Source organism: Micromys minutus (assembly GCF_963924665.1).
Source record: "Micromys minutus genome assembly, chromosome: 2".
Taxonomy (NCBI): domain Eukaryota; kingdom Metazoa; phylum Chordata; class Mammalia; order Rodentia; family Muridae; genus Micromys; species Micromys minutus.
Genome location: NC_137971.1, coordinates 46,233,922 through 46,259,803, shown reverse-complemented (window position 1 = coordinate 46,259,803; position 25,882 = coordinate 46,233,922). Strand labels below are relative to the sequence as shown.

The window sequence follows — 25,882 nt, the reverse complement described above, 5'->3', positions numbered from 1 at the left end:
GACTGTCTTTGAAAGTCATCAATGCTAGTATTAAGTCATTGTCATCAGAGATCTCAATTAGAAAATCAAGGCATTCCAAGCTCTTTGATGTATTTTTTACCTGATGCACAACACAGAATCAACATAAAGCATCTGGAAGTTTATTTTCATGTTAAAAAGTAAGACAAACAATATTACTAATGACAATGCAGTGAGATGAAATAGTTTAACATTGAAGAAAACAAAATTTTATAAGACTAAAAAACAGATTGTTAGTAGCATCACAGTAAAGTGTTCTTACCAACTTAAACCAATAGCACAAGTGCATCTGGAGCAGACTGAAAAGTGCACAGAATTTTTGACTTCATCTAAACAAACAGCAGCATCCTGCCGCTCAAAACTAAAATGATTAAGACCGGCAAATGTGTTGGCTGTTGTTCTCTGGCTTTTGGAAATGCTCAAGTTTTTGAAAACTTATCGTATAAAGCATAGCTAGCATTATGTACAAAATCAGCTGGAGATCTGAAATCAAATGATATAATCAATGTAGATTGAACAAGTGCTTCTTAACAAAGTACAGTTATATACAACTGATCTTAACAAAAGGAGGCAGCTTCAATTTTTCCCAGCAAAAATCAAGAGATAAGAGATCATGTAGCTAAATTGTTTAATGTGAAAACATGCTTCTGAAAAATCTTGACATTTGATTGATTTTGGCTTTACTGTATTGGATACATTTATAAACCAGTGTAATGAAATTAAAGAAGATTTTGCTGTTACCCATTCTTTACAAAATAAGTTAAAAAGAATCACAAATAGAGACAACTACAGAGTTTGGGCTTATTAGAATATTAATGCAGGAAGCTGCATGAGTGGAGGTGGATAGAGAAATCACATGGGAATATTGTCTTGGACAAAGTAGAAGGTGGACAATAAATGTGGAAAGACTAAGGGGTGAGCAGAATACAAGAGAGGAAAGAGGATGAAAGGAAAGCAAATACTGCATTACAAAAAAGACTTGTGGAGGGGAATGAACCAGAGGGAGAGGAGACAAGGAGGCTGATGGGAGGCCAAATACAGCAAAGTAGTAATGTACATGTAGGTTAATGTCCTGGTGAAGCGCGTTATTTTGTGCACTAAGAAATTAACCAAAAGAAGACATTTTTCTGAATGTATTTATACATTTTTAATAAAGAAAACAGAATTAAGAATAGGTTTCACAGAACAGAATGGGCCTTGAACATTCAGATTTATCAGCATTAGAAAAATCTTTTCTACTAAAAAATTATGCCCTAGAAAAACGTACAAGTTAAAGATAACAACAATTTCAAATATACTATTACATGTAGCTTTGGATAATATTACAAATTAAAAAATGACAGAACTCCTCAGCTTCTTCCAGCCTTTGTCTAATTGAACTACAAGGGTCCCCAACTTCAGTCTGCTGTTTCGTTTAAGTACCTGGTGTCTGTCTCAGTTAGCTACTTGCTGGGCCTCTTGGAGGACAGCCAAGCTGAGGATAGGAGAGCAATCCCATAGGAAGACCAGCAGTCTCAACTAACCCAGACCCCTGAGATCTCTCAGACACTGAACTGCCAACCAGGCTGCATACACAAACTGGTCCAAGGCCCCCAACACATATGCAACAGAGGACTGCTTGGTCTGGCCTCAGTGAGAAAAGAGACAGCTAATAGCCCTTGAGAGACTTGAGGCCCCAGGAAGAAGGGAGGCCTGACAGTTAGGTAGGGTGTGGTGGGGGAGCATCTTGGAGACAGGAAGAAAGAAGAATAGGATGAGGAGCTGTAGGAGGGCAGACTGGGAGGTGGGTAAAATTTACTGGACTGTAAAAATTAAAAGTAATAAAGTGAGTTACCAATTAAGGTAAGTGACTCTATGTTAGGGTAGTTTTTTTTTTTTTTAATGTGGTTTTAAATGTTTAAGTGATCAAAAATATTTAAGAAGCTTCCCATCTTGTATATAGCTCTGTCTTGTTTTAAATTATTTTGGGAAAATTGGTATAGAAAAGAAGCCTTTCCAGGTATGGTGGCTTGCATCTGTTATCATGAGGAGCAGAACTTCAAAGCCAGCTTCAGCTACATAGCAAGGTTGGTGCTAGCCTGAGCTACATGAAAACTTTAAAACATAAGGCAAAGAGGTTTTGATACAATTATTGTTGCTGTTGCAGTTATTTTGAGACAGTTACCTAGACTGGCCTCAAATTTGCAATTTTCTTGCCTCAGTTTATCAGATGCTAGGGCTAAACCATAAGATCATGAGCTACCACACCCTGATTGAAATTATTTTGTAGATCCCCTAACACAACAGAACCAGTTGTTTGACTAGTAATATGTACTTCATTAGGAAATTATGGTTGGATACATTTGTAATCTCAGCTCTAGTGACAGTGAGATAGGAAGAAACCTGACTGCTTGAGTTCTAGACTAGATTATACTAAATCTAGTTCTAGACTAGATTAAAGTTAGATCCTCTCTTTCTGTCTTTCTCTCAAAACTTAAAATTTAGAGACCAAACAACATAAATTAATTCTAGAACCTTCCCTTTCCCTTACAAGTGTCTCAGTTTGAGTTGTATGATGTGCGACTGCCACCTGCAGCTCTGGCCCCTCTCCCCGTTTCACTGCGCAGGCCTCCCTGCCTCCCTGTTTCCCAGCTGTCATTCCCTTTGAGACCTTACACAGGGGCCACATTTCCCTGATACCTGCATGCTCTCCTTACCTCATGCAAGTCATCATCCAAGTGTCTTCTACTCAGTGAATTTTTCCACATCAGTGCATTTATGGCAGCTACTATCTTCATATTTACTGTTAATATTTTATACTCCCTTATTATACTTTCATACTTATTATTTTATACTCCACGACTAACTTATGAATCTGCTTCTTGCCCATAGAATGTAAGGCCCGGAATAGTTTGTTTTTTTCTTAAGTTAGGTCTTAAATAATGCAGGCTGACGTTGAGCTCATTGCGTAGGAGAGGATGAGCTTGAATCCTGATCCTGCATCCAGCTTCCAAGTGCTGGTGTTACAGGAGTATACCATCACACAAGTTTCTGTGCTTTTAGGATTAGAACCCAGGGCCTCTTGAATGCTAATCAGGCACTCCATACCATTTCCCAGAGTATTTGATATTAATGTCATGGTTTTATTTTATGGTTTGAGTACAACATTCTAGGCCCTGAAACATAAAAGACACTCAGTGAGTATGTGTTCAGTGAATGAATAGAAGAATTACTGCCCAGCCACATCTTTGGTTGACACATTATTACTTTCATAAGAAGCTTGTGGTCTGGCCTTCCCCTAGGCACCATTATGTTTAAAGTGGTTTTCCCTGAGCCGCCATATCGTTTTATGCTTTCTACCTGAGGACAATACATCTCGTTATATCTTTGTTTTTAAGGCAGGGAGGGTAGTAACTATTCAGGTGCTAAATTCTCTGTTTGGAATTTGGTTTTTCTCTGCATGATGGAAGGTAATTCTGCCTTTGGAAACATTTAAGCAATCTGCTAGCTAATCCTTTTATTGATTATTATTACTATTACTATCTTTGAGACAAGGAATCAGTATGCTGCCCAGACTAACACTCATACATCTTTGTCCTCATTTTCTCAAGCAGCTTAGATTACAAGTGTGTACTACAATGCCATTCTGGTTATCCTCCTTGGAAGCTATGGGCTGTGCTCACTCTCCATGTTGATGACCAGCAGCATCCCAACACCATGCATTCTTTTCTCTTTTCTATCACTTAGGTGCAGCTTATGCATACAACCAATACCCAGGAGTCCAATGTCAACAGGTATGTTCTGGTTTCTAATAAATAACTTCACAGTTAAAAGTTATCACGTAATTTATTGTTAATAATTGACAATTTGATTTATAAAGATTATTATTGGATTTCATCCATCATATGCCTCTTCCCAGAACTTTTGAGTGGAGGCAGAACCCTTCTACACTGACTTGGCAGCTTCTCAAGTTACCTTGATCCATACTGGTGTCTGGGCTGGGGGTTGGGGGGTATCTCCACATTTTCTTTACCACCTAAAAAGAATATAAGTTTCAGAATCAGCACAGAGTCTTGTCACTTCAGTTCCAGGTGTCATGTGACAGTGCCCAAAGGAGAAAGCATACCTGAGGAAAATGCAGCAGGGGGGGTCTAACAATGTCAGTGTGAGAACAAGGCTATGTAAAGACAGCAAGGGTTCATCACGGACAAATGAATACATAATTCTACTTTCCAGGCCTGCTCAGTGGTAGAAGGGTTTCCCTTCAGTAAATGTTACACATGGAATAGATTCATTTACTAGTCATTTCTTCAGAGCAAAGCAGAATTAGTAATCTAAAACTAATCAGAAACAGAAAGCCTACCTCCTTTGTGTCTGTCTCTTTAAACATAGCATGCTCGTGTGTGTGTGTGTGTGTGTGTGTGTGTGTGTGTGTGTGTGTGTGTGTGTGTGATTAGACCCTTTTCTTAAGGATTTGTACTTGTCACAGCGTGCTCCATTGCATTATCTGATCTCAGAATCATAGTACATAGAGCACACATAGGGAGATAAATCAGAGAATGGACTTGAAATACGGGAAGTCGTTTTAAAATGTTCCACTTGAAGTCACTTTTTTTGTGGTGGGAGTGAAGCTAGTTTACTTATATGTGTGTTACCTATTTATTCCAGCCCCATGAAGTGGTAGGTGAACATTTCTCCATTGTCTTCACCCTTTTGTCTTAGCTAAAATCAAAGCCAACACAAACAACAAAAGCAGTGACTGTCCTTAAGAGAATTTCAGCAAATGTACGTTTTATTAAGATGTCAAAAGAAATGCATATGAACACTCAGATATGTAATGTGGAAACCAGTCTAAGCACCAGCTATTTTCCAGTATGTCTGGCACTGTGATCAGTTATTTGATCCTGACACTATCAAATGATCATCTTCCCTTACAGCACCAGGTCACTGGCCTCTGTCCTTTTTCCTATTCTGTGCTCTGTCAGTTAGGGCCAAGACGTTTCTGCAAAGGCCTAGATACTTGCTTTTATCAAGCTTATAGCACACACACACACACACACACACTCACTTACACACACGTGCTTGTGTGCAGCCACATATCAGAGCTAGCCTGACTGAAAGGATAAACCGTAGACTGTCCATGAGAACGTGACACTCCTTAGATCCAACATCATGCTGCCATCTGCTGTCTATCTATGGCATTGGTTTTTTTTTTTTTTTTTTTTTTTTTTTTTTTTTTTTTTTTTTTTTTTTTAGTAAATCTCTTATAAAATAGCAGTATACCTTGGGATTTCCCCTGAGCACCAACTCCCAACTCTTTGTGTTCTAGGGACCTGTCTCTAGAGGTTGAATTTTCCACGTTCCAGGTCAGGTGGCTACCATGGGATTTGGCCAGCAAGAAGTGCTGGAGAGACTGGCAGATGCAGAGTAGGAAAATGCAGGGCACTTGCCTTGACTTGTGCTTGACTTTCCAGAGTCTCTCTCAGCAGTGTCTCTGTCAGTTAAAGCGTGACCACCTGCTGCTGTTCCAGCACACTGAGCAGGAGCATGGGCTCTCATGATGCTGCCATGCCTTCTGTCCTTTTAGCATAGGCTGGCGATGACTTGCTGCTGGGGTTTCTGGTAACCCCCATGTCTTCTGGTTTGCTTCTTAGCTCTCTCAGCATCTGTGAAATCAATTTCCCATGACATTAATTCCATTTTTAATCTCAAACTTGCTTTTATTTTCTGGGCTGGAATACTTTGACTAGTACATTTTCATTACCGAGCCATACCTACAATAAAGATGTGTGTGAGAGAATAATATAAAACACTACCGTAACTATGTTTGGCGTTTTATAAATTTTCTAGGTGATTGTAATTCTGAGCTAGGAACACTAGCATGCCCAGATAGAATGCCCAACTCAGAGGCTAGATTCCCATGTTTATTTCCACCTTATGCTCTGGTTTGCCTAAATGAGTGAACATTGCTTTTAGTCTACCTTGTGAGTGTGCTTAGTAGCAACTCTGACTACAGTACTTGGATGTTTCTAACCACTGTCCATCAGTAGCAACATGACAATAGTTTATAAGCATTATCTATGACCTGAGCAAAAGTAGCACTTTTGGTAGTAAAGGGAGGAACCATTCACAAAGAATAACAGAATTAAACATGGGAAAACTCAGCATGATGAAGCTCCTTAGTCGAAAAGTATCCATTCTGTACATTCTTTCTTTTTTTCTTTTCTTTCTTTTTTTTTTCTCAGTATTTTAAGGATGTTTGAGGATTTATTTTGAGGATTGGAGTAGGTAAGAATTGTAATCTGACATTCCTGGAGAACAAGATTGGGAATTAACAAAATATAGAAATATAGCACTAACTTAAATCATACACAAAGATAAATGTAAAACATTATAATTCTGCAAGTTTCAGTTTAAAACACTTTCATATACACCAGATCACTCATTGTTTGTGAATAGGTTACAGATCTTTAAAAATATAGACATTGAAAAATGTCTAGTCATAAATGGAACAAGATTTAAACTTAGCACAAAGGTCTTTAGCTAGCCATTTTTTCTTATAACTGAGCATGGATATATAGCACTTTTTACACCAATAACATAAGTTAGTGACAACATTTATAGCAAATGAACCAGAGGAGAGAGCTGAACAAGGAAGAACTGTCGGATATGACACTGCTGCTGTCCTATGGCAATGTGATTTCTTCTCACATCTTAACACCATCCTTCCTTCTGAGGGACACCCTAAAGCTCGTTCCCACATTCTATAAAATAAAAACCCATGGTCAGATATGATGGATCTCTTACTATGTAGTTTCCATGAAAATATTTTAAATAATTCAATTCAAAGTTAAATTTCTTAATTTCAGATGGTTTCAAAAGGCAGTGTTTTTCTGGACTAAAGTCTATGGCATATTGCAATATTTATTTAATTTTTCAAAAAACACCTTCTATATTGTTGAAAAAATAATACCTGGACCTGACATTATGCAGTTATTTGGGAAAAGGGCTAAGGCAAACTATATGCAAAGGCTTTCTATATCTCAATATCACATATTTAATTTCAGGATAAGAGCTTTTATATACACACACTTACACATGCACTCCTACGGAGAATGAGACAGAAAGAAACACAGAGACAGAGATGAAAAAAAGAGAGCATTCTCTGTAGAATTCTCCTATCCCAAGTGGAGAAGAGCCTTGAACACATGGGCACAGGGAAGAATTTCCTGAACAGAACAGAGATTATACTCTAAGATCAAGAATCGACAAATGGGACCTCATGAAATTGCAAAGCTTCTGTAAGGCAAGGGACATTGTTAATAGGACAAAACAGTAACCAACGGAGTGAGAAAAGATCTTTACTAACCCTACATTTGATAGAGGGTTAATATGCAATATATATATATAACTCAAGAAGTTAGACTCCAGAGAATCAAATAACCATATTAGAAAATGGGGGACAGAGCTAAACAAAGAATTCCCAACTGAAGAATATTGAATGGCTAAGAAGGACCTAAAGAAATGCTCAACATCCTTAGTCAGGGAACTGTAAATCTAAACAACCCTGAGATTCCACCTCTCACTAGTCAGAATGGCCAAGATATAAAACTCAGGTTACAGCAGATGCTGGTGAGGCTGTGGAGAAAGAGAAACAGTCATTTACATTTCAAATGATATCCCCTTCCTGGGTTCCCCTTCATAAACTGCCTATTCCATCCTCCCTCTCCCACTCTCCTTTGTCCTTTATGAGTGTGCTCCTCCACCCACTCCCTTCCTCCTGTTTCACTGCTGTAGCATTCCCTTATGCTGGGTTCAAGCCTCCACAGAACCAAAGGCCTCCCCTCCCATTGATGTCAGATAAGACCATCCTCTGCTACATATGTATCTGGAACCATGGCTCCCTTCATGTATACTCTCTGGATGGTGGCTTAGTCCCTGGGGGCTCTGGGGAGTCAATTCAGTTAGCTGATATTGATCTTTCTAGGGGTTTGCAATCCCCTTCAGCTCCTTCTGTCTTTCCTTAGCTCTTTCATTGGGGTCCTTGGGCTCAGTCCAATGGTTGGCTGTGAATATCTGTATCTGTATTGGTCAGCTGCTGGTAGAACCTCTCAGCGAAGAGTCTTATCAGGTTCCTGTTAGCAAGTGCTTCTTGGATCAGTGATAGCATGGGGCTTTGGTGTCTGAAGATGAGATGGATCCCTAGGTGGGACGCTTTCTGGTTGGCCTTTTCTTCAGTCTCTGTTCCATTTTCTTTTCCATATCTTTTCTTTGGACAAGAACATTTCTGGTTTAAAACGTTTGAGATTTGTGGATGGCCCCATTTTACAACTGGGGGTGGAGCATGCCTAGCTACTCGAGGTGGTCTCTACAGGCTGTAGTTCTCTTTGTATTTTTAGGCTAAAGTCATCCTGTTGGGCACTGAGAGCCTCTTGCTTTCCTGGAATCTGGGACTTTCTAGTGGCTACCCCCAGTTCCCCATCCCCCAGTGCTACTTGTTTCTATTCAATTTCTGACCCTGTGTACTTCTCTCCCGTCCCCTCCAATGCCTGACCCTAACCCCCCTTTTCATCCCCCATCTTCCCTCCCTCCCAGGCTCCTCCCTCCCTCCCAGGCTCCTCCCTCCCTCCCAGGCTCCTCCCTCCCTCCCAGGCTCCTCCCTCCCTTTCCTTTCTTTGATTGCTTTGCTCCCAGTTCTATGTAGGATTGAGGCATATACAGTTTAGTTTTCCTTCTTTACTTAAACTTTGTATTGTTGTGGGCCGTATATTTTCATATGCTGATGTGAAACATAACTTTTACCTTAAAGGAGATAAGAGATTGTTTTTGAAGCCAAATATGAGTACCCATGGCCTGTGATCACAAATTTTGTGTTATAACATGGGAAAATTTTGCTGAAGTCTTTATAAGTAACAAAACCAAGATAAATAATAAATTAAGAAATGTTCAAGCACAGTAGAAATATTAAGGATGTGGATTGAAACGTCTGCTATAGGCCTCAGTGTTAATCTAATAGCATTCTTAAGACTTGATTTTAAATAAGAAAATTCATTCAAAACATCAAATGAACATTGCTCCACTTCTAAGGCTGATGTGAAAATAAAAACAGTCGATCATTGATTCCAGAGTTAAGCCGGTGCAAGCAATACAAGACAGAATCCAGGCAAATTCCACAGCACCACAGCAGTTACAGAGCCAGTCTCATCCCTCCCAACAGCTTATACAAATGGAAAACCCATCTCTCAAAGAGATAGCCTGTGGTCAAGCACCTTAACTTCTATAAACTTCTATACATGTTTAGATATATCCAGAGTCTATGATATTACCGTGTTAATGGCAAAAACTTAATTTTTACATGTTAAGATGTACAAAAAACCAACTGGAAGGATTTCGTGGGATGTTCTACAGGTGTAGTGCTTTGCCAAATAGAAAAAAGAAAAAAAATTATAATTTCAAACCAAGAGTACTTATATTTAGTATTAATAAAACAAAACAACCTTGCAATATTTATTTTCCAATCCTTAGAACTGTGAAAAAAAAAAAGCTAAAAACCATATATGCTGGATGTGAGTTAGCACAGAAACATCAGAACTCTAAATGTCTATAAAACTTCTCTGAACACAGAAGATGTGTCTCCTTATGAACTCCATTCAGTTTGTAGCAAGACACAGGACCACAAGGTCAGAAATAGTCAAGAAGTCTCTGAATTGCTTCCACCTTTAAACAAAATCGCAAATCCTGCTTTTACATTTTTATACAAACCACTTAAATGTTGGGTTCATATTTTAAGTGTTGCCTCATCCCTTGGGAGGAGGGGGAGCATTGCATTTGTTTATGTTGCATGTTAAGCAAATCCATACATGAGGATTTGATGTATGTCACATACAATAGGTATCTAATGCCCTAAAAAAAGTTAATCAGGACTTTTCAAATATTCTGCTACACGTTTAGGCAATGATTACTGTTATGAAGTTAGAAATAAACAACAAGAATTTCTTGGTTTACAAATCCAAGCTATGATAGTAAAACATTCCTGTTCTAAAACCATGTGGTCAATGAAGGTAAGAAAGCAGATAAATGCCTCTGTTATTCTAAATGTATGGCCCAGTTTTCTTGAATGACCTGATTCAGTTGAGGAAGGGACTCGGCCTAGTCCCCCAGTTATGTAGAATCCCACCCCTAGGCTCACTCTACCTAGCTTATAAAAAAATTCGCATAATTCACACCGCGAACACAAAATCAAGAAAATGAGTCCTTTATGACACCTACCTACATTAGTGGTCATCTTCACTTTTAACAAATCTATCATAAATTTTTTATGTGATTATTTCTGGATTTCTTTGGAGGGAAAAATACAGACTGTGGAAAGTTACAACAGGAGTCAGACTGTAAGATAACAGTACACATACTGCCAAAAATCTCATTAATTTAAAGGAAACTGTCATCACATGCTAGATATTTATGCAGAAACACATATACGAACAAAATCTCCTTTCTAAAGGCCATGTTATTCCATGATAGTTTCACAGCAACCGGGATGAATATTAATGTCCTATACAACCTGCCTGGTTATTCATCGAATATGCTCTGAGAATTAAAGTACATGATTGTCACTGTGGTCTAAACATTGTACTTTTGTGGGAGATGTGCTTACAAACAATTCAGCGATTGGCTCAACGAGCACTATTTACAAAGGTAGCCATTTCTGTCAGACATTATTAATAAATTTTCTTTTTTGTTACATTTCAAAGGGTTTTAAACAAACTATTTTAAAATTAATTTTTATGTGTATGTATATTTTGCATGCATTTATGTATGTGTATCATCTGTGTTTCTGATGCTCATGGAAACCAGAAGATGTTGTTTGATCCCTTGGAACTGGAGTGACAGAGAGTTGTAAGCTGTCACGTAGGTTCTGGGTTCAAACCTAGATTCAAACTAGCTAGCTCAATAAAAGAAATCAAATTCTTCTGGAATTTCTATTGAATTTTATCGAATTTAAAGGGGCAAAGCGATGCAGGGTATAGATCTCTATTTACTGTGCTTCTTCTCTTTGATGTATTGTACGTATCAATGTTAACAATGTAGTATTCAGGATACATATAGATGGTGAATGTTTACTTCAGTGACAGTGCATTATGATGAAAATATTTCTTACATACAAAAGATTGGAACTTCTGCTGGGCTTGACAGTTACTAATACACCTACAGGGCACATAAGACTGCTACTCAGCTATGCACTCAGACTATTTGTTTAACTAGCGTTTAAGAGAACAGTGTAACAACCAGCCAACCTCACTTGCTTCGGATTTCCCATGTAATCATCTTTAGCTACCTCAGCAAATGCGTAGTAGTGATCCTAAATTATTTACTCCTGACCCAACAGTAATACATGCATGTTTGTTATGATAGTCATTTGCTGAAAACAGAAAAAAGACTAATGGCAACCTTATAAAATGAACATCCACCATAAATATTTAAGAAAATATATGGATATGGTTTGACAGCATTGGTTTGTTTATTATCTGGGTCATTTGGGGTCAGCTTGAGTTATGACTTCATCCTGGTAAAACTCTATTACAGATTTTTGCACAGCATCTCCCATTCTTTCTCCACTCAGTGCTTTCTGTGCTAATTAAGAAATACACTTTGTTAGGAATGATGGAAGGCATGAAAGAGCAAAGTGTTCAAACATAGGCTCACCCTGGGTCAAATGACACCAATGGGAAGTGCTTTATTGATTTCTGTTTAATGCAACACTGATGAGTGAGGTTATTGTTGATGTGCTCAAGGCGATGTAATGGAGCAAATATAGCCATTTTCACATTTAGTAGTGATCTCAAATGTGTACAACTTTATCACCTGTAGACCTCAACTTGTACATTAGATCTCTAAAAGCATATCTACTACTTTGGGTCCTCTGGCCTACATTTCATTTCCTTCTTCCTTTCTTGCTCCTATAAATCGTTGTTTTGTTTTATATTTCTATGAATTCAATCAGTTTTCATTCTACATATGAGCATGTATGCACAATCATGCAATTCTTTTACTTTTATCCTATTTAATTTTACATAATGTCCTTTAGGCTTATCTATGTTGAATCAAAAATCAAGATTTTTTTTCTAAGGCTGAAATATATTCCAATGTTCATGTCATCCATTATAGTGTAACAGTCATAATTAATTTACTCATCCACAGATAGTTTGGTTATTTACATATTTGGCTATGTAAATAACCCTGTGAGAAACATAGGACTACAGACTTCTATACTGTGTGTCAATTTCATTTCCTTCACAGTAGAGGGCTGCTGGGTCATATGGTAGTTCTCGTTTTCATTGCTTTGGAAGCTTTCATATTGTTTCTCATGGTGACTACACCAACTTTTGCCAGCATTTGCCTCAGGCTGTGATGGGTATGAAGGGCAATCTCATAGTAATATTGGTTTGCACTTTCCTGATGGTTAATGAGTTTGAGCACCTTTTCGTATACCTAATGACTATTAGTCATCTTTAGAGGAATGTCTATTCAGGTTTCTTGGTTACCTTTAAAACTTCATTGTGTATGACTTATAATTTTAAATTTCTCTATTAAAATGCATGCTATGGATTTACAGCTCTATTCAGAGGTATCTTGTACTTTATTTATTGGAAGCATGCCTGATGCTTTCCTTCATACACTTGAGAAGAAATGGGTTATGTATGTTTGTAAGCGTGTATGTATGCATGCATGTATTATTTATTTAGGTGACCAAAATGAAACGGATACACAATACAGAGAGGCCTTATTTAAAAAATTAGAGCAGCAACTATTCTTAAAATACTTCCTGTCTCTGGTTTTTAGATTCAGATCAACTAGATTAATATGTAAAATTGCATCCTCTGGTATATTATATGTGCTTTAGCATTTATTTGATTTTTTTTGTTTCTTCTTATTCTATAGTGAGGTTCAAAAGCCAAAAGAATCAGTACTACCTCCTAAAACCTCAGCAGCTGCTCAGTTGGATGAGCTGATGGCTCACCTGTGTGAACTGCAGGCCAAGGTGAGTACTGCCTGGATTATGAAGTCTCTGGGTTCCAGAGAGGCACCAAGTTAGCTTGGTAGTGGTCATCTTCATCCCCTTACTGGGGATTTTAACGTGGTATTCATTTTCTTAGACTACATTTAGTTTAGTGGAGAAACTCACTTAAGCATGAAAGATAACCTGGTACAGTGTTACAGGCCTTGATTTGGAGAATCTCGGATTGTTCTTGGGATAGTCATGGAATTTTGCAGTATTTTTAGAAGAAAAGGCTGGTGATTTTCCAATGACTAGAGTAAAACCCAGGGATTTTGAAAGGATAAGCAGGTTTTATCAGACAGTTGTGAGAGTTAGAATGAACACTTGAAGAATAGATGAGGCCTAGATACACATTGGTAAGAGTTAGAGAGTCCCAGGGGCAAAGACTGCACCTAAGGCATGATCAAGCAGAGGACTTTTAAGGACACAGGGCTGAGCAGGACAAAGAGGCTAGTGGGCAGTCTGGGATGGAGCAAGGGAGGCCAACGTAGGAAGGATAAGTTCTGAGCCCATACCGAGATCAAATCTGCTTCACAGAGTGAAAATGGCAAGCTCGTGCATCCTGTCAGAAACCAGAATCCAGATAAGGAGCCTTAAGCATCTATCAAAGAAGTAGATCTAGAATTCTTTTTTATTTTCCATTTTTGGTATTTTTTATTAATTTATTTGTTTTATAAAATATTATAGCTCACAAAATTTGTTACATAATATACGATGAATACACATTTTTTTTCTTTTTTTCTTTTTCTTTTCTTTTTCTAAGAAGGACTGAGGCTTTCATATTTTGGCCTTCCTTCTTTCTGAGCTTCATCAGGCCTGTGAATTGTTTCTTGGGGCTAGTATCGAATTATCAGTGACTGCATACCATGTGTGTTCTTTTGTTCTGGGCTACCTCACTCAGGATGATAGTCTCTAGTTCCATCCATTTGCCTAGGAATTTCGTAAAGTCATTGTTTCTAATATCTCAGTACTCCATTGTGTAAATGTACCACACTTTCTGTATAGATCTAGAATTCTTAATACAGAGAATCTAACCATTTTATATATGATTGGAATTTAAGAAGCATACATGAAATCAGTATGAAATGTTTACATGACTGTTAAAATGTATACGGGGGGGGGGGCGCAGGGACAAGACATGAGTCTTTTAAAATTTCACTCAGTCCCAACACACAGTCACACATGGTTGTTGGAGGGACAGATGAATAAATGTCTCAGACCAGGTTTTTGGATGGCTAATACTTTACAATTCGCAAACGTGAACTGACACCTTTTACTTCATTTTTAACAACACTAGAACAACAATCACTAGGAAATTTATGCTGTGTTTTCTCATTAATTTAAAGTGTATCCTGGTGTATTTAAAATTTAACTTGCAATGTATATTTTAAAAATAACCCACATATATTGTATAAAATCGTAAGTACAAAAACACAGTAAAACCATTTCCATGTCTTTTGTCTTGGATTGTCCCATTCTGCCCCCTGCAGGTCATCAGAATATATCACATTTTACAAATGTATCCAGAAGTATTTTATAATATGCAAGCAAAAAGATAGATGTAGATGTTAAGAATATTTTTACTTAGTTATTTTTCATATGTAAAATTAATAATCATATTGGTACCTCTAGATAGTAACCGTGTGATAAATACCTCAAAAACACTAATCTCCATTATATTAAACAGGAAAAAATTTTGTTTAAGTAGCAATATTTTTTTTGAGGGAAATGAGCATTTTCATGGTTAAGTAATATGAGGTTATTCCAGACGGTGAAGATGGAATAAACAGAGGCCTGCAGGCAGATATAGTCGGAACCATTCAGAAGAATGTTGGGAGCCCGCCTGCTTCAACAATAAGGCTTTTAACTGTGAAAAAGAAAATGAAATTGGGAAGACAAAGTGAGGGGAGTTGGGTGTGAAGCTCTGAATGTTTGATGATAAAAAATTGATGGGGAGGCAGTGGAGAGACACTGTATCTATTTGATACATGGTGGGTGTTTTTGCTCATGGTGGGTGTCTCCAGCACCTTGAAGAACAGAGGTTAGGGGAAGACAAGGTCAGCCACTGGAGGTGAACTGATAGGTTGTGTAGCAGGTGCCAGAAGCACACAGGCTGATTTCTCTTTGTGGTTCTGTTTTTGTCTCAGGTCTCAGTGAGTGCAGACGACAGCAGGAAACCCTTGCCAGGCCAGCAGGGTCACAAAGCATCTCTGGATTCAATGCTTGGGGGTTTGGAACAGGAACTACAAGATCTTGGGATTGTCACAGTCCCCAAGGGCCACTGTGCTTCCTGCCAGAAACCAATTGCTGGGAAGGTGTGGTGATCTGTTTGTGGGTTTCCAAGGATGGCTCTCTCTCTATTACAAGATATCGGGGCACTTGTTACCAGTCACTGACTGCTTACTGCGATATGGACACCAAACTGAGTGTTTTGTAAATATTCTTGCATTTAATACTTGAATCAACTTGTTACGGAGGTTTAATTAGAGTACTCTTTGGAAAAGCAAGGAAGTCAAGAGCTCAGTTACATTGACCTGCAAACCCAAGGTCTAGCAAGTAAGAAGCAAAGGGAACATTTGAGTCCAAGACAGTCTCGCTTCTGAGTTTGAATTTCTAATCATTTTTATTCACTGCCACTAGTGAGATTACCTTTTTGGCTACTCCGTTTCTTCAGACATTCTTGAACTTAAATTTATTCTCTACAATTTCAGCTAAATGTTAACTTTAAATTAGAGACACTTAGACTTACTCTGAATTTGTCACCAAACCCATGGTACAGGGCTTTCCAATCACACTCTGGAAGGATTAGAGTCAAGGAGCTCAGATCTGAGGAGTAATACCTGCTTGACTTCTTGATCAGTCTGGTTGTTACATCCCTTTTACTTCCCTTTAAGCGTGGTTATAGGTGCTCTTTGTACAACCCAGGAGGTATTGTCTGTATGAAGTGCAGTATGCGAAGCGCCCTCTAGAGGTACATTCTGCTGCACTGCCATGTCAGGCTGTATGATGTTTCTAGGTAATCCATGCTCTCGGGCAATCCTGGCACCCAGAGCACTTTGTCTGTACTCACTGCAAGGAGGAGCTTGGCTCCAGTCCCTTCTTTGAACGGAGTGGCTTGGCCTACTGCTCAAAAGACTACCACCACCTTTTCTCTCCACGCTGTGCCTACTGTGCTGCTCCTATCACGGATGTAAGTAAAGCCCCACCCCGCCAGCTTTCATACAGTGTCTGGCCATGCATGAAGAGCCCTGGGCATGCTTTACAACTCTGAAGCATTCTAATACCTCTCTCTATGTGTCCCATTTTCAGAAAGTGCTGACAGCAATGAACAAGACATGGCACCCAGAGCACTTCTTCTGCTCTCACTGTGGAGAGGTGTTTGGTGCAGAAGGTAGGAGGGGCTACAGCCAGTCCCAAGGGAGATAGAAGGCCAAAAGCGCTGTTCCCTAGGACAGCTGTCTGCTGAGTTTCAGTTCTCACTTACAAGTCCATTGCACACCTAGATGTCGTCTCTACCTTTCCCCAATATTACTAAGTTTTGTTTATATTGATTTTTTAAATAGGTGAAAGTTCACCATTTAAAAATAGACTTGGCCTCAGTAGATAACTTGCTAGATGAAGTATTTGCTGCACCAATATGAAGAAGCCCTGAGTTTGAATCCCTAGGACACACTTAAAAGCTAGTCCTAGAGCAAAAGCCTGTGACATGAGGTGTTCCCACCAGGGATGTGAGGTGGAGACTGGAGAATCCCTGGAAGCCTGAGGGCCAGCCAGCTTCAGGCATACTCTGCAGCAAAGAGACTGTCTCAAGTATGGAAAGAGAGAACTGCCACCAGAGGCTGTCATGACCCATGTATTTGAATCATGGTACATTGCGTGTGCAATACACAGTGTCCCTATCACTTAAATACATGAACCCATTCTTTCCCCTTGGAGTTACCATTTGATTTTCTTTCCTCTAGATTAGTTTTCAATATCCTTATCACTAATTTACCTGATAGAACTGTGAGATCTTTTTCAAAACACAGCTGTATCTGATAATACTTCTTGTCTCCCCCCCACTTTTTTTTTGGTGATCTGGCAAGAGAGGCCATCCCTCTTGATCCAACCTAAAATTCTGTCTTCCGGCTAAGCAGCAGTCATTCTGGTCCTTCTCTCCAAATTGCTCCTAGAAACTGTTGTTGCTACCTTTCTCTTCAGATCTTCTGTGTTCTGGTCTGTGTTAACCTATAACCTCCCTCCTTAATCTCCCTTCTGCCTAACTTTACCCCCTTCCTTCTGACAAAGACCCTTTTCACACTGATGACTTTTTTGTTGTTGATTTGGGATTTTCTTTTAGTTTTTGGTGCTTGTTTGTTTGGTGTTTTTGTTTGATATTTTGACCCATGAGCTTTAAGCAGGTAGGAGAGCTAGGGAATGACAGGGCAGGTGCAGTCACAAGGAAGCCATTATTTACCAGCTTTTCTTAATAGCATTTTCCCCCATCAGTGGAGTACTTGACTTAATTCATAGGTGTTCTTGAGTACCCTGAGTCTCTACTAAATTGTTTCAAGTAATCCCTGTGTTTTGTGACAGGGTGGGACATCTGATCTTCCAATGGCTTTTGAGACTTTGAGCCTATCTTGTCCTAAACTTTGTATTCAGTTCCTAGAGTGCTCAAGCTGAGGACCACAAACAGTGAAAGTGGGTGTTCCATTCAGTCTTAGTTTTGCCGTGTTAGAGGCCACCCCTGTAACTTACGTAAAAACAAACCAAACTCTTATCAGTCTTATTGATATTGTCATAGTGGCATCCCCTTCCTCCTTTTTTCCCTAATTGTTTTATAATTTAGATGACTCCTTACCTGTTTTTATCCTGTTATTGTTCTTAAGTTTCCTGAACTTAGAAGTCTATGGGAATTATGTTACTATAGTGGAGACTGTTTGCACTCATAATTCTCCTCCTCCTCCTCCTTCTTCCTATTCCTCTTCCTTTTTCTCCTCCTCCTCCTCCTCCTCCTCTTCTTTTTCCTCCTCCTCTATGTAGTAGTAGTAGTAGTGGTAGTAGTAGCAGTAGTGGTACTTTTACACTCCAGATTTTATTCCCCTCCCTGTCAATCCTCCAACTGTCCCCCATCCCATACCTCCTCCCTGACCCCTGTCTCCACAAGGATGTCCCCAACCCACACACCCCACCAGACCTCTAAACTCCATTTCTTGAGGATTAGGTGCATGTTCTCTGACTGAACCCATACTTGAGAGTTCTCTGTGTATTTGTGTGGGAGCCTCCTATCAGCGGGTATATGCCTGATGGGTGATCCAACATCTGAGAGATCTCGGGTGTCCAGGTTAATTGAGACTGCTTGTCCTCCTACAGGGTCACCCTCCTCCTTAGCCTCACCAAGGTTTTCCCTAATTCAACCACAAGGATCAGCGGCTTCTGCTGATTGGTTGGATGCAAATATTTGCATCTGATTCTTTCAGCTGTTTCTTTTTGTGAGCCTCAGTAATATTATCAGGCCTTGGGGCCTTCCCTTTAGCTGGATCCCCTTTTGAGCATGTTGCTGGACCTTCTTTTCCTCAGGATCCTCTCCATTTTCAACCCTGCAATTTTCACAGACAGAAACAATTATGGATCAGAGTTTTGACTGTACGATAGCAGCCCCATCCCTCACTTGATACCCTGTCTATCTGCTGAAGGTTGGCTCTACAAGTTCCGTCTCCTCACTATACAGCATTTAATCTAGGGTCCCTACCTTTGAGTCCTGAGTGTCTCTCACCTCCCAGGTCTCTGGTACATTCTGGAGGGTCCTCCCAACCTCCTACCTTCTGAAGTTGCCTATTTCCATGTTTTCATTTCTTCTGCTGGCCTTTAGAGCTTCAATCCTTTTCTTCCTCTGAATACCAGATCATGTTAGCCAGCCCCCAGTCCCCTTTTCTTCCCGGGACCCTCCCTCCCTCCCCTCTTGTGTTGCTTTCTTCTCCCTCCCAGTAGGACTGAGACATCCTCACTTGGGTCCTTTAGCTTGTTGACCTTTTTGAGTTCTGTGTGGGCTGTTTTTTTTTTTTTTTTTTTTTTTTGAGTACAAACTGCATGTCGTTTTAGTTCTGAGTTACATTACTCAAGATGATATTTTCTAGTTCCATCCATTTGCCTGCAAAACTCAGGATGTCTTTGTTCTTAATAGCTGAGTAATATTCCATATTCTGTATCCATTTATCTGTCATGGAACATCTGGGTTGTTTCCAGATTCCGGTTAACACAAATAAGGCCTCTATGAACAGAGTGAAACATTTGCTTCTCTGGCCTAATGGAGCATATTTTTGGGATATTCCCAAGGAAAGGTATAACTGGGTCTTCAGGTATATCTATTTCCAAATTTCTGAGGAACCTCCAAATTGATTTACAGAGTGGTTGTACCAGTTTGCAATTCCACCAACAATGGAGGAATGTTCCCCTTTTTTCACATCCTCACCAACATGTGTTGTCACCTAAGGTTTTGATCTTAGCCATTTTGATTGGTGTAAAGTAGAATCTCAGGGTCATTTTGCATTTCTCTGATCACTAAGGAATTTGAATATTTCTTTAGGTACTTCTTAGCCATTCGAGTGTCCTCTGTGATGAATTCTCGGTTTAGTTCTATATGCCCCCCCCCTTTTGATTGGGTTTGGTTTTTTTGGTGGTTAGCTTCTTGAGTTCTTTATATATTTTGGATATTAGCCCTCTATCTGATGTGGGGTTAGTGACATTTTTTTGCCAATCTGTAGGTTGCTGATTTGTCTTATTGACTATGTCCTTTGCCTTACAGAAGCTTTCAAGTTTGATGAGGTCCCATTTAGCAGTTCTTGATCTTAGAGCATGAGCCATTGGAGTTCTGTTTAGGAAATTTCACCCTGTGCCAATGAGTTCAAGGCTCTTTCTCTCTTTCTCTTCTTAGATTGAGTGTATCTGGTTTTATGTTAAGGTCATTGATGCACTTGGACTTAAACTTTGTGCCAAAATTGTCCATATAATTGGTCACAAAACAATTCTCAACCAATACAAGAAGACTGAAATAATTTCATGCATCTTATCAGACCACTATGGCCTAAGGCTGGTCTTTAATAATAGGAAAAACAACAGAAAGCCCACATACATGTGGAAACTGAACAACTCTCTACTCAATAATAACTTGGTCAGTGAAGAAATAAAGACTTCCTGGAATTAAAGACTTCCTGGACTTTAATGAAAATGTTGACACATCATACCCAAACTAGCTAGAACAATAAGACAACAAAAGGAGATCAAGGAGATACAAATTTGCAAAGAAGAAATAAAGGTGTCAGTATTTGCAGATGATATGATAGTATATATAAATAACCTAAAAACAACTTTAGCTAAATGTCTGGATATAAAATTAACTCAAATAAATCAGTAGCCTTCCTTTATATAAATGATAAACATCCTGAAAAAGAAATTAGAGAAACAACTCCCTTCATAGTAGCCACAAATAATATAAAATATCTCGGGGGTAACTTTAACCAAACAAGTGAAAGATCTGTACAAAAATAACTTCAAGCCTCTTAAGAAGAAAATCAAAGAAGATCTCAGAAAATGGAGAGATTTCCCATGCTCATGGATTGGCAGGATTAACATAGTAAAAATGGTCATCCTGTCAAAGGGGATCTACAGATTCAATGTAATCCCCATCAAAATTCCAACACAATTCTTCAAAGACATGAAAAAAAAAACAATTTTCAATTTCATGTGGAAAGGCAAAACCCTAGAATAGTGAAAACAACTATAATAGAACAATAATTAACAATAATATAATGGCTTGGGGAATCACCATCTCGGACCTCAGACTTTGCTACAGAGCAATAGTGATAAAAACTGCATGGTACTGGTACAGAGACAGCCAGGTTGATCAATGAAATAGAATTGTCCTAGTAATTCTTAAGACTGATATCCACTTCCATAGTTGAGAGGTTTTCATTAGGATTTTATTCTCATTTTTTATGATATCCAACTTTTATTGCAGTTTTACTTTATGTGTGAACTTGAACATGCTGTAATGTACATGCTAAGGTCAGAAGACAAGAAGTTGGTCTCTCCTGCCATGTGGGCCCAAGTGATTGAACATGGGTCCTTATTTACCCCTGAGCCATCTCCCAGCTCTGTTTTATCTTTCTGTGTGACCTAGTTTTATCTGCTTACAAAGATTTTTTTTCTGGATTGTTTTGTTTTGTTTTTGGAGTGGAGTACCATATGGCTCAGGTTGCACCTCCCAAGTGCACACATGCATATAGATGCTGAAGTGCAACCTTAAGTGTCATTCCTCAGCTGCCTTGTTTATTTGATTTGGAGGTAAGGCCTGAAAGCTTGCCAGGTAGAATTGGCTGTTTGTCTATTAAGCACCAAGATACCACCTGTCTCTACTTCACAGTTCTGAGATTACAAATATGTGTGTCTCAGTGTCACCATGGCTGCTTTGTTTCTCTGTTTGTTTTGGTGGGTTCTGGGTATCTGAGTTCCTTGTCTTGTGTTTACAAGGTAAGCACTTCATTGACTGAGACATCTGCCCTAAACTCTAACTAGAAAGTTGAAAGGATGGGATTTGATTTCATTTCTCGTTTCTCCAGGTTCTATCTACATCATACATTTTCTAACAGATTTCAACTGCTATTTGACTAACATTCAATTCTTCTCCCGTACTAGAACATGTAACTTTCTCAGTACTGACTTACTGGACAATAGAGTCTGATAGAGTAGCACTGACAAAATCACAAAGTTCTTTATATGATTCGCCTGTTCACTGGAGCTTATTCAATGCACTTAGTAAATCAGTATGCCGTTCACTTCTATATTGCACTTTAGTTAAGTGACATTTTTGTGGAAAAGTCCACATCATACTAAAATGTGTCATATTTGCATGTATGAGTAGAAAAATATGAGAATAAATTAGAATTAATTAATAAATAGCCATTAAACGAATACTGTCTGTTGCAGAATGCTTTTCTTTATCCATAACAAGCATCATCTTCATCTGAGCAGGGATGGCTAACTTGCTTGAGACACTAATTGAACTTGTTGATTATTGGTATTCCTTCATTGAATGAGGGGCTAAGGATTGTCACTTCCTGGCTATCTGAATGTAATTCTGATCTAGGGGTACATGGTCTCATGTTCTCAGGAGGTGCTAGAACATACAGTGTGTGCACGGTTAGTAGAAGAGGGAATTCTATCTTTGCAGCTATAGGGACATTGTTATCCATGTTTAGGGACAGTTTCTGGTGGTGTTGCTGCTCCAGGGTTAACCACACTATATAAACCGAATAAACACAAAAATTCCCTAAGTTGGATTTTGGTGAAATCATACTGTGGTTTCTCACTGATGACCTTAAAGGAGAGAGTGGACAGTACTGTCCATTGGTATTGATGATGCAGAAATTGCCTGGAAACAAAGGCACATTTGAAGTACAGCCATAGTTACATACAAAAGAAAAATGCCCACCCTTTAGGATGACTGCAGAACACATCTAGTTCAGTTGTTCTTGAGTTGGGCTACTCATAACCTGATAAAGTTGATTAGGTCATTATGAGTGGAAATAAGCATGAATATATCTATTAATGAAGGAACTGGCAAATGGACTGTTTACTAGTTAGAAGCTCTTTTTTGGGTTTTGGTTCTATTCTTTTTCCTGGCTTTCTTGTAAATGGTTCTCCTGCCATATGGTCAGTCCATTAATTAGATAACATCCTGACTTTTATTCCAAGCTACATAGTCACATACAGAACATCAATAATAACAGTTTAACTATGGTGCCTCCTGGGAAATTAAATTTATCTGCATTTTCCCTCAGTTCAGAGAATCTCTCTTTAAGTCTCAAGTTTCTGAAAGCATTGGTCCTTAGCATCCTTCCTAGGGGACTAGGTCCTCGGGTGCCTACTTCTTTCTTTTTAATTGTTCATTATCCAGGCCACGCAGGTGCTCTCTGATTTCCCCTTTGGCTAAGAGTAACACTAGAGTGAAAACACCATCCTCTTTCTGTGGTACTTTTAATTGTCAGTGTCTCTCATTCATTCTCTTGAGGTAATTGGACCCAGAGAGAGCCTTAGGGACAGTAATGCTGAAACTTTCCCAATTTATTGGGTTACTAAGTGTGGAAACATTATAGCAAGTTTGGTGGGTTGCTTTGATTCTCCTCCTGAGACTTACCCAAGTTGAAATGGAAGCTCTTACTCCCCTACTGTCTCACTCTGGAGACCAACTGCTCTGAAGATTTCTAAATGGAGGTCATATCTAGGTTAGGTGTGCTGTCTTGCAGATTTCTTAAGAAATACCAAGTTACATCACTTGGGGGCATGTTAAAAATGTAAAATCTTCAGTACTCCTGATATATTGAATAAAAAACTGGGCACAGGGCTGAGGGAAGCAGGTGGGACCTAGCAATCTGCATTTTAATAAGTTCTCAGATGAGTGACTAATGCTGAAGTTAAAAAATACTGTGTTATACAAAAGTAAGAAAAATGACTTTTTTTCTTAAGTAGTGAGGGGTTTTTCATTCAGTTTTCCTTAAACAGACTCTAAAACTCTTTTGAATGGGTCATAAAAGAAAGAGAGATAAAAATAAATGGAGCCTTCTGGGTATGTAGGGTTCAAAGGAATAACACAGGATAGATATGAAATAACTTGTTTGGAGTCTTAGGTCCATAAGTCTCGTAATTTGTGCAACTCACCCATTTTTATATTAAAAAAAAACCTTACTGAGTGAAGTGAGCTGCATGCAGCAGTTACAAGAACTAAGAGCAAGCCCAGTAGCTATGTGATTTGGATTATACCCTTAACATCTTATTACGAGTTGTGTGATATTCAGTAGGCAGCTTAAGCATTCACTAAGCACACCTTGTTGCATTCCACTAGGCTGGCAAGGCATAAAATGTGTTCTCATGTTACACAGTTTTGCTTAGGATATTTACACTTAGTTGACCTATCAGTTCCCACAGAGAGGTCAAGTTTAGGATGTATTTAAGTCAGGGTGTGTGAATTTTATCTCCTTCATAGACTAGGTAGTTATAAATAACTTATCAAAGATAATTACTCATTAGTATTGTTTTATTTTAAATATGTGGAGGGGTAATGGTAACAAAACCAAAGGTATCTAGCTGAGTGAGGGAAGGCAGACCATAATGACTTAGGATAAAGTAAGTGCTATAAAGAAAATGAAAACAGATGAACTGACAAAGAAGGACAGGGTCGGTGCTTCTGAGAAGATGACCATTTGAGTTGAGTCACAGTTGTATCAATGGCAGGAACAGAACTTTGTATCATGGGATTAAAGAGAAATAGCCCTGTTACTTAGACTGCAGCCCCAAATCAATGCTGAAAGACACCTGAATTATTTCCTTTTCAAACACAGGGGTACTGAAGTTATGAGAGGTTCTAACAGTGACCTTATATTTGCTTCTGATATAGCTTTAAAGAACTCAGACTACATCTATGAATCTTTGATTTTATCTTTTCAGGCTTTCATGAGAAGGACAAGAAGCCATACTGCCGAAAGGATTTCTTGGCCATGTTCTCACCCAAGTGTGGTGGTTGCAACCGTCCAGTGTTGGAAAACTACCTTTCAGCCATGAATACTGTCTGGCACCCAGAGTGCTTTGTGTGTGGGGTTTGTATGCTCAATTACCTTCAGTTTTAGGGAAAATTGAAGAGTTTTCTTCCCTGAGATTAGTTTCTACTTAGTGAGATGGTTTCTAGTCCAAGGAGAGGAATCCACATTTCCATTGTAGTATTTATTTTAAAGGAAAAATAGCATATAGAACCAATTGTGGGCATTTGCTGGTCCCTTTTTAAAAAAATGGTAATCTAGCCTTTGTCAAGGACCTGAGCAAAATCCAACAACTGGTAGATAACCGGCAGGAATTTTGAAGACGAACATTTTATTTCATGGCATTATTACTTGACATGGCATCTCCTTTGTGTTTACTCCACCCTCAGGACTGCTTCAGTAGTTTCTCTTCTGGCTCCTTCTTTGAACTGGATGGTCGCCCATTCTGTGAACTTCACTATCATCACCGCCGAGGGACACTCTGCCATGACTGTGGGCAGCCGATCACCGGCCGATGCATCAGTGCCATGGGGCATAAGTTTCATCCTGAGCACTTCGTATGTGCTTTCTGCCTGACACAGCTGCCAAAAGGCATCTTCAAGGAGCAGAACAACAAGACCTACTGTGAAAAATGCTTCATTAAGCTCTTTTCACAGTAGTTTTTCTTTGACTCACATCTGCTTCAGGTTTCCTGTAAAACCGAGGCTAAGCTAGGAGAGAGCACACTTTCTGTCCTCAGCCCTCCTTTCAGTGGGCTAGTGGAGTACAAATAAGGGCATCTGTAGATGTTACTGGGCTTATAATCTTAATTTTGAAGATGCTTCTCATTACCGTTTAATTATATGTTTGCCTTTAGATTTAGATTATGCTGTCAAGGTCCTCTAAAGGTATTATTTCTTATACGCACAGTTAGTTCTTTCCACTGCTGGTTTTCTCTTTCTCAGTTTCTACCTCTACCAATGCCCCATTCAGATCTTCAGATGTGGGCCTCAGAGTTTTACTCTCTCTTTGCTATCAGGGGTCACCACACTACTCTTAAACCCTCAGTGTCTCTGCATTTTGCTTTTTAACTGAAACAGGTGATGAATAAAGCAGCTTGTGGTTCTGGTGACTCACTGTCATGTTCATTTGATAGATAAATGTTCTGCTCCCACGTTAGAGAACAGCAGGTACTATATGCAGTTACAGTGAACTCCTTCTCTTCTTTCATTGCATATATAGCAGTTCCCCCTCCCCCACCAATCAGAAGACACTA

The 25,882-nt window shown here is 39.0% G+C and overlaps 1 protein-coding gene across 5 annotated transcripts in view; it reads left to right on the top strand.

Moving 5' to 3' along the window:
• The window catches only part of LPXN (leupaxin), a 35,310-nt gene extending 9,631 nt beyond the window's left edge, over positions 1 to 25,679 (top strand). For all 5 annotated transcript variants that reach the window (XM_080911914.1, XM_080911912.1, XM_080911911.1 and 2 more), the window contains 7 exons: positions 3,745 to 3,791; positions 12,937 to 13,036; positions 15,202 to 15,369; positions 16,071 to 16,244; positions 16,364 to 16,445; positions 24,539 to 24,687; positions 25,017 to 25,679. In XM_080911914.1, the coding sequence (XP_080768040.1) occupies positions 3,745 to 3,791; positions 12,937 to 13,036; positions 15,202 to 15,369; positions 16,071 to 16,244; positions 16,364 to 16,445; positions 24,539 to 24,687; positions 25,017 to 25,286 (990 nt within the window). In that variant the 3' untranslated portion in view covers positions 25,287 to 25,679. The remainder of the gene's footprint in view (positions 1 to 3,744; positions 3,792 to 12,936; positions 13,037 to 15,201; positions 15,370 to 16,070; positions 16,245 to 16,363; positions 16,446 to 24,538; positions 24,688 to 25,016) is intronic.
• Positions 25,680 to 25,882: the final 203 nt, after the last annotated feature.